A 9801-nucleotide genomic window follows, 5' to 3' on the forward strand; every position below is an offset into this window, starting at 1 on the left:
TTCCAGTCCTCTGACCTGAACCCTATAGAAAATGAGTGTGGTGAACTGAAGAGGAGAAGCTGGGAATCTGAAGGGCCTGGAGTGATTCTGGATGAAGAAATAGTCTCTGATCTCGTCAGATGTTCTCCAAACTCATTAGGCATTATAGGTAAAGACTCAGAGCTGTTATCTTGGCAAAAGGTTGATGCAAAAAGTATTGAATAAAAGGGTACCATTAATTGTGGCCAACATGTATTAGAGAAAAGACCATGTATGAATGCATATTAGTCATTTTAACTGAACTGACTGGTTGTGGTGCTTTTTGGTCATTCAGGGTTTCTGTAAAAAAATTGGGAAAAAAATACTGATAAGATAATTATGATACGAATTCTACTAATAAGGATTTAAATTTAAAACGCACTAAATGTAGAGGGTTGTTGACTGACAATATCAGAATGTTCCCTGGTCTGTATGCGTGTCCAAACTAGGCATGGGCCGGTATGAGATTTTTGGCGGTATGATAACCTTAAGCAAAAATAACACGGTATCACGGTATTGTCGTTACAGCTCTAAAAAGTGTTATTTTTAAATGACTGGGTAAAAAAAAAAACTTTTTCTGCAGAACTCAATATATTTTGTTTTTGAGCAACATACAGAATATTAGGAACAGTAGAATTTGTTTATTTTTTCTTTGATTTGTTTCCCAAAAAGAAGAAAATAGTGTCAATTTATTTTTAACCTACATTTTTAAACCTTTTAAACCTTTTTTTCTCTAAGAATATACATTTGTAAGTAACAGCTTGTCAATAACATATACAAACATTTCAGCTGAACTATAAACTAAATTATGCCAGATTTAATTTGAATACTTACATATCCTAAATTCTGTCCAAAAATGCTGAGATCCATAGAGAGAGAATCCAACTGAGGATTTAGCCTTCAGCTTGTCTGCAGTGAAGGGGTAGCTGTTTGAGACAAAAACACATTAAGACACATGCAAGAAATCACTATGTGATGATCTTTCGCCTTCCTACAGTAGTTAACCCACCTGTGCGCTGATATTAGGTACCTTCCTGGTCATGTGGGACTGCAATGGTAGAGAGTCTTCTGCCTAATAAAAGATCAAAATAATGCTAAAATTTAAACTAAAGTTTATAAACTAAAGAATGCTTGATTTGGTATGAATGAATGATTTAGTGTAAGTTTTACTGCAGTGCTTACCTGAATGGTGAACATAGAAAATGGTCCATCTTCTGATTGGTTCATTTGCGGTGTAATAAACAATGTTAGACATCACTTATTTGATATAATGTTAGCAAATTTAGATTGTAAGCTACCTGGTCTGCACCAGTGGCTCCAAAGCACTTACAACATATTGCTAATCATTTCAGCAATCGTTTAAATCATCTACCGCTCCTTTACACATAATAAATAAAGAGCATTGCTAGCACCATTTCTTTATTGACAAAAACAGAGTGAAATACAGAGTCTAAATGTGCGGTCACATTTACCACTGCTTGGCGAAATATCCCGTGCTAAATTCAGTCATTTGTAAAGGTGTCTTCACTCTCGGGAATTTCGTGTGAAAGTGTGAAAAGATCAGTTTTCAACACGTTTTCGCCGCGCTAACCAACAGAAAGCTGCTTGATTTATAGTAAAGTTACGTTACGTGACTAATGTGCTTCAGCTAACGTTACACTATTGACAATGACCGCGTTTTGCCCACAAAATTTCGCTGTGCCCACACGTTTAAAACGGTATTAAAACAACAGCAGCAGGAAACATTGCTTTTGTTAATAAATGTAAGCAAAATATGATTTCAAGTACAGTTTTCAACGCTTTTTCGCCGCGCTAACCAACAGAAAGCTGCTTGATTTACAGTAAAGTTACGTTACGTGACTAATGTGCTTCAGCTAACGTTACACTATTGACAATGACCGCGTTTTGCCCACAAAATTTCGCTGTGCCCACACGTTTAAAACGGTATTAAAACAACAGCAGCAGGAAACATTGCTTTTGTTAATAAATGTAAGCAAAATATGATTTCAAGTACAGCTTACCTCAGGAATCTTGCTAGCAGTCTCCAGCTCAAATTGGCGGGACATGGTGTGAATCGTCTTCGTCTCCTCCCTAATGTTTGGTGGTTTTGACGAGCAGTTTTGACGCGCCTTGACGTTAGTCGATTAACATAATAAAGCGATTATGGTATAAATACTGTATTTTACTTACAACAATACAGAAGTAAAACGAAATGGCACGTCGCTGTCATTAGACTAAAATGACTGTAGTATGGGCTGACTGCATTCTGTCCCTATTGGTTCACACTAGCTAATTTAAATAACTTTAAAAACTACACATAAAGTGTTAAGCACATCGGTCTACACATATTGTGTTAAATGCTGTGTAAATTCACAAGTTATGTTGATTTTTAAACTACACATAAATATGTGTAAAAGAGGTTATTCTTTTCTACACATTTTTATTTAATATTGACACAAAATGTGTAAATTAGAGTGTTACACATAAAACATGTTATTTTTTCAACACAACAATTAAACCTCTGACCTCCTTTCTGCACAATTAGATGTTGTAAAATTGTAAATTCACACCCTGCAAGGGCTCATCTATGAACTGCTGTGCCTTTGATCAAGTTCTTGATTAACCTCGGATTGTCCCTGTAGTAACTGTAGCTTAAGACAGTTTGGATAATATGTGTAAGTCTTGTGATCATATTGAAATTAGGACAAAAATCTCCTAAATTTTCATTGTGCATGTATAAGGGGTGCATGGGTCATTCTAGTAATTGTGGCATTTGATATGACTGTAACCAAGAAAGATGGATATCAACAGTTTAGCACATTTGGTGTCAACTGGTTTTCGTGAAAGAAATATTAGCAACTGGAGACATATTAATGTCTGAGACTGGTGTCAAAGTGTCAAGACGCATACTTCTGTTTGTGGGTTGATGATATGTAAGAGTGTTCATGATAAAAGGAAACTTTTTTAAAATTTAATTTAAAGCACCAAGTTCTTAGAAATTTTTCAAAGTATTAACTCTAAAAATGTTGTAATGAAATGACTCTAATGATGTGGTGTAATGATCAAATAAAAAGTACTAAAGTATTTTTGCTTAGACCTTGAATACTTGTGAGTGTACTATTATTTGTTTCCTTTTTGATAAAATCCATATAGTTTGGGCTTTCATGTCATGCTTTGTCATTTGGAGTAAATTATGATGTCTATTCATTGGACACGTTTTGCAAAATAACATTTTTGGTAACTCGCCACCAGTACCAGATTTTCTGTATTTAGATTACTTGATAAGCTTGCAATAAAAGTTTAATGATCTAAAAATATGTGTTAGTTCTGGAATGGAAGCAACAGTTACATTTAACATCATGTTTTTTGGCAGATGGGTGTTCTTTCTATACAATCAGCTGTCACTGATTACTTGTCGTTTGTATTATATTGAACTAACTTGCCTGGGTCTTGTCTCTCGAGGCTGCCTAGCAACAGGTCTCTCATGTACATCCCAGAGCTCTCAGTGTAATTGCAGTGTTAAATCATATTGTAATTTGACTCTGCACTGAAGGGTTCAGGTGTACATTTCAGTCAAAGGGATGTGACTAGAGGGTAAGGGCACGTTTACACGACAATAGCTATGTTTCCATCACCCTATTTTAATGCGCATTTTGAAGTATCACATGAGAAACGAGTGATGGAAACGGCACATTTCGAATAAAAATCCCTTAATTCGCAAAAAAGTTTTTACGCTCGCTCGAGGTGGTTTTTGACTTGTGCGAAAAAGGGTTGATGCAAATAATGGGAGATGGAAATGCATTTTGCGAATAAATTCCTCCAAGCGCATCAAAAAAGTCATGTGACTTTGCTCTATGGGATGGCAAAACCTGACTAACCAGCGGACCGATCTCATTCACAGCATCTGAAATGTTGTTATGGTCATTCGGAAATGCACGAGCAAAGTCTGTCATCAAAGTATTTCTGTATAATTGCCTCCCAGAAATGTCTTACACGACTGCGTTTCCAAACAGCAGCATCCACCTCCTAAAGCAATGACCGCATTCATTGTGTTTCGTCTGCTCGCTCTGAGGCGCAATAATTTATTATATATGAAAATTATTATATTCTCCTACTTTTCTTAGTGATTTATAGTGCCAGTTTATCAGGAAGTGACAATTTTGTTCTCTTTGACTTGTTGGATGGAAACGATGCTTGTTCGCAAATGTTTTATGCGATATTCCAGTTTTGCGCATAAGTTAAATTCGCAACTTTGGATGGAAACCCGGCTAATGATGTGCTAAAAACGGAAAGGTTTTTCCTTTGCATTTTTCGCATACAGACAACAACATTGTCAAAACAAGCCCCGTTCACATGAATCTGCGAAAATGACTATAACTGCAGTTAGTGTTGTCAAAAGACCCGGTATTTCGGTACCAAGTCGGTACTAAAAAAATGAAAACAGGCGTATACGTAGTTAATCATTAGCATAAGCGCGGCTAACGCTAATAAAATGAGCATTAGAATGAATTTTTTTCATTTAGTTCAAAATGATTTCTGTTAACTATTTAATGCTCCTATAACTTTTATTACTGTAAAAAACAGGAGGACATAATGGTTATGCCATGCCTCGTCTTATTCGTTTTTGTTAATAAACGTTTTGTAGTTTGTCATTGTATCTTATTGTTTTATTGGTTAAATCACAAATAATACTACTGATGAAAAAGAAGGGGTTGAATGTTAACCACTTTCGTTTCCATGTAAAATATATAAGCTATGATAAAAGTTCATCAGCATGCATTGATTAATCCCGTGTTGTAGCGCAAAAAAAACAAAACAAAAAAAATATTGCAACCAAATCATGTGCTCGTGTGACCAACTGAGAGTTAGTCGCAAAAGAGCGACCAGTGGGAAGAATGAGTCTGGAGCCCTGATTGACATGCTTTTTTAAAGACAGAGCCTTTGTTTGTTTAGTAAAACACTGTTTAGTAAAAAATAAAATAAAGCAATTTTATGTTTTGTTTTGTTTTTCTATACCAAATAGTAACGTGACTTTAAATCCAAGGTAAATCTAGTTAAAAATGATTAAGCCATCTTTTCCAAAATCTAATGCTAATGTTGAAGTTTAAATCGGGGGAAAATCTTACACTAATACTCAAAAATCAAGAAGGGATCAATCGGTTTGAATCTTAATTGTGAGATTATGGCAGAACGAAGGTTACTATTGAGCCACGACCCAGTCAAAAACCTGTGCTGCAAACCATCTTTTATGAGTAACTGTTCAAAATAGCTCCATCTTTGCTCCTCAAGTTTCATAGCTTTGTGTGTGGCCTGCAGGATTACTGATGCCACATTTATTACTATTACGGGAGATCATGCCAGCCACTGGTGAAAGATCGGTCTTAGCATATTATCCATACATACGCATCCTTTTCAGCTAATTGTGCAAGACAAACTACTGGGTTAGCAACACGCCAAACACGCACAGACACATGTGACGCTGGCGGCCCAACTCATCTGATCTGAGATCTGTGTTACTGACCTCTCCTGCCACCAATTATGCTACCTGCTGTTCTGAACCCCAGAGGGTTGTTTTGTTTTGATGAGAGGAATGGAGAGCGGTGTTAATAGTGCTGTAGTGACAGAACAGGTGCCGAAGCACATCCAGCCTTTCAACACTTGATATCTGAACTGCTGTTAGACCTGTCCAGAGCACAATGTCCTGCAAATAGTTTGCATGTAGGCTGCTTAGAGATCAGGCTCGTCCTATAATCTGTCAAAGAGAGACAAGAATGGAGAAAGTGTGTTTTGTTTGCTGTTAAGGCTTTTTCGCACCGAACATGAATTTTTCTTTGCAACAACATGGCAAATCGGAGCGGTGTATTTCTATAGACCACTTCACATCTAGATGAAAAATTCACCCTGCAACTCTTTTAGTCATGCAGCTGTCTGCTGAGCTCTTCATACTATTGGTCTCTAAGTACAAGAAGCATATATTATAAAATTGACTGGGTGAGTCATATTTGAAACTATTGCAAAATGTGTGAACACACTTCATTAGAATTCTAAATCAGTGCGGCCAACTTGCAACATTGCTACTAGGGATTTGCAATAAATCAGAATTTAACAATATTGGGGTATGGCTTAATGTGATGCAAATTATAAAAGCTGTGATTTAATTAAATTAATTCATAGTAAATAAACCTAAGCTGCTCTTAGACACTGAAACACTGTTTTAGCAGCTGCACGTGTGCAAATGAACACAGTGCCAAGCTTCACTTTGAAAACAGCAGCTCATATTTATTTGGAAGCATAAAATAAAAGCTCGATTTAATGCTTAAAATTGAGGAAATTAAGATGTAATTATTATTGTGATTTTACAAGAAACTCCTTTTTATTATTTTTTATTTTAAGCTACAACAGAATTATTGCAATATATTTCTTATTCTGTTTACTATTTTCATAATTTGTATTGTGATTACTATAATCACAATACAAATTATGTTAATGTTTTATAGTCATATTTAATGGGTCAAAACTGTGAGAATGTGGCCTATAAAAACTCAAGTGGAAAAAAAAGCAGCTCTGATGACTTTATGGTTACTGAAAATGGTTTGAGTTAGTTTTGAAGTGAAGAATAAAGGTCATTGCACACTGAGTCCGAAATTTTCGCATGTTAAAAAATAAATACAACCTCACGTTGTGTCAATCACGTTTACACACTGCCACCGAAACTTTCGTCCGTCATAAAAAAATTCGGATCAGGTTCGATTTTCTGGGTCTTTTCACATCCGTAGCAAGCATTTTGATAGGAAAAGATGACAAATACGAAAAGAAAAAAAAACGCATATGAAAATTTCGGACAGACTAAAATAACTGCTTGCACTCAAATAAGTCTTCCTATTAAATATTTAACGTTTTTAGATGCACTTCCAAACAAAATCACTCCAATCATTCTAGAATGATTCATTCTTTCAAAATATAGCTATTCAATTTTTTTTCATATCTCAATTCATGTCGCAGAAAAACAAAATCTTATAAAGTATTATATTGTGCAGCCTTAATTGCAAATTTAAACAACCTGCACATACACTATGTCTACATCAGATGTGTGTGTTGTAGTCTGAAGTGTCATAACTAAATGGATCCCATTATAATCAGTTCTTGGTGTTAAGTAGGCTTTTAACCTCTCTTGATGGGAACCTGCTGTGTTGTTACTCTAGAAACCTAAGCAGATCAGTGTCCTGGAGCAGAGGAATGATTAAATGAGTGTGTGGTCTCTCTCATTTCAAATAATCCTGCTTGCTACACAAGGGATTCCCTCTAAAAGTTTATCGCTCCATTAACGTCCATCCGCTGCATAACACACTGAGCTTTAATCAGGTCTTTGTGTTCAGCAGAGGCTGCCGGATATGTGGATTTCTCTCTGACCGTCTCGCTGCTGTTGTCTCTGGCTGTGTTGGTGGCCCTTGTGGTACTGCTGCTCAACTGTGCTTCCTGCTGCAAAGAGCAAGAGATCAACTTTAAGGTGAGTGAAATAAAGTCACCTCAAAGCAAGTTCTGTCTGTACTGTTTGAACAGTTCAAGAGTATTTTTTGATTGTCACTAGTATTTATTTCAAATGTGATTTGTAATGTGTCAGGAGTTTGAAGACCACTTTGAGGATGAGGTTGATTTCACACCCCCAGCGGAGGACACCCCCTCTATGCAGTCGCCTGCGGAGGTTTACACACTCGCTGTTCCACCTGTGCCCCTCCCTGGACCCCCTCACCTCCAGTTGCCCCGGATAACAGGTCAGAAACGTGCCTTGCAAAATGTCATTTATTCCTGTGATAGTAAAGCTGAATTTTCAGCATCATTACTCCAGTCTTCAGTATCACATGATCCTTCAGAAATCATTCAAATATCCCGATTTGCTGCTGAAGAAGCATTATTCTTATTATTCTTATCATTATCAATGTTGAAAACGGTTAGGGTTTTGTGGAAAATATTTTTTTCAGCATTTTTTGATGAATAGAAAGTTCAAAAGAGCAGCATTTATTTTCAATAGAAATCGTTTGTTGCATTGTAAATGTCTTTGCTGCCACGTTTGATCAATTTAACATATCCCTGCTAATTAAAAGTTATTCATTTAAAAATAAAAAAATCTTACTGCCCTTAAACTTTTGAATGATACTGTAAATGAGCTCGTCTCATGCTCCTCCCTGGTTTTCAATGTGTGGATCATGAGCCAGAACTGGGTGCAATTTTGCAACATTAGTAAATATGATAAACATGCCATAATAAACACGCTTCCTTCAAAATATCAAACGTATATCCATATGACATTGCTGTAGGTGTGCTTGAGAAATTGATATGTGCTGTAGTGTGACATAACCTGATTTTTATTTTATAAGCATATTATTTAAGAAACTAGAATTGAGTTTTCCTAAAATCACTTCTAAAACCAACAAATTCTTTTTTTTTCAAAAATCCTTGGAGATGCTTTGCATCAACTATCAAAATCATTATACACTACCAGTCAAAATTTTTGAACAGTAAGATTTTTAAAGAAGTCTCTTCTGCTCACCAAGCCTGCATTTATTTGATCCAAAATACAGCAAAAACAGTAACATTTTGAAATATTTTTACTATTTAAAATAACTTTTCTATTTGAATATTTTAAAATGTAATTTATTCCTGTGATTTCAAAGCTGAATTTTTAGCATCATTACTCCAGTCACATGATCCTTCAGAAATCATTCTAATATTCTGACTTGCGGCTCAAAAACATTTATTATTATTATGTTGAAAACAGCTGAGTAGATTTTTTTTCAGGTTTCTTTGATGAATAGAAAATTCAGAACAGCATTTATCTGAAATAGAAATCTTTTATAACATTATAAATGTCTTTATCATCACTTTTGATCAATTTAAATCATCTTTGCTAAATAAAAGTATTAATTTCTATCATTTCTTTCCCAAAAAAAAAAATTATATTGACTCTACTTTTTGAATGGTATAGTGCAATGGTTCTCAACCTTTTTTTCCACTGGGCCGCACTATGGTCCAAGTGCAAGTCTCACGGGCCGCACGCATATCATTTACATATTATGTCACCAATACAAACCAACCAGATTTATAATAGCCTATTATAGCCTAAATATTATGATATCTAATCGATTACATTCATTGAAATAAATAAATCAATAATTATACTCCCCATTAATAAAACATCTGATGCTGTCGGGAGCTGACCAATTTTGTGAAATTCGGCTCGAAAGGAGTAACAGCACAATGAAGTTGCGATTGTAAGTTGCAGTCTGTAAGACGCACACGGAAGCGTGACTTGACGCGCGACTTTGCAGAAAATGTGCGTTCACAAATGTAGCCTATGTTGAGCCAAATATGGAAAGCACTTTCGAATTTAATAATCTGAGGTTCTCTCCAGATGAGGTTCACTCCAGAGATGTTTTGCCACATTTCTGCAATTAAGGATGATTGCTGCATATGGGTGTTTCCTTTTGCCTGAACTAGAGCCCTGCATTTTAACTTTTTTACGCCCCTAGGGCCGGGCTAAGGGACCATTTTCACGTCATAGTTCAGACGCGGGCCGGGCATTGGGCCTGTTTTAGGCTTCTAGGTTTTTTATATTTTAGACATCCATCAATTAGTGATGAAAAAATCTTTTTTTTTTTTGCCGCTCTGGTGGAAACAACATGACAGGTGTTTAGTGTCCAGCTGCAGCAGCATGTATGCCGTCAGTGCAGCTGAACAGTTCTGCGTTCAAATGCACGCAATAGGCTAAAGCTTGCCGCAAAGCAC

General features: G+C 36.0%; 1 protein-coding gene across 2 annotated transcripts in view; it reads left to right on the plus strand.

Annotated features, from left to right (window-relative positions):
* LOC107665874 (serine/threonine-protein kinase LMTK2-like) overlaps nucleotides 1-9801 on the plus strand; it is a 48587-nt gene that overhangs the window by 17037 nt on the left and 21749 nt on the right. The window contains exons 2-3 of one of the 2 annotated variants that reach the window (XM_016456933.1): nucleotides 7395-7525; nucleotides 7640-7790. In XM_016456933.1, coding sequence (XP_016312419.1) covers nucleotides 7395-7525; nucleotides 7640-7790 — 282 coding nt within the window. The remainder of the gene's footprint in view (nucleotides 1-7394; nucleotides 7526-7639; nucleotides 7791-9801) is intronic. The other variant, XM_016456940.1, reaches the window with a different exon arrangement.

This window comes from Sinocyclocheilus anshuiensis, unplaced genomic scaffold (assembly GCF_001515605.1).
Source record: "Sinocyclocheilus anshuiensis isolate Anshui unplaced genomic scaffold, SAMN03320099.WGS_v1.1 scaffold229, whole genome shotgun sequence".
Classification (NCBI taxonomy): Eukaryota; Metazoa; Chordata; class Actinopteri; order Cypriniformes; family Cyprinidae; genus Sinocyclocheilus; species Sinocyclocheilus anshuiensis.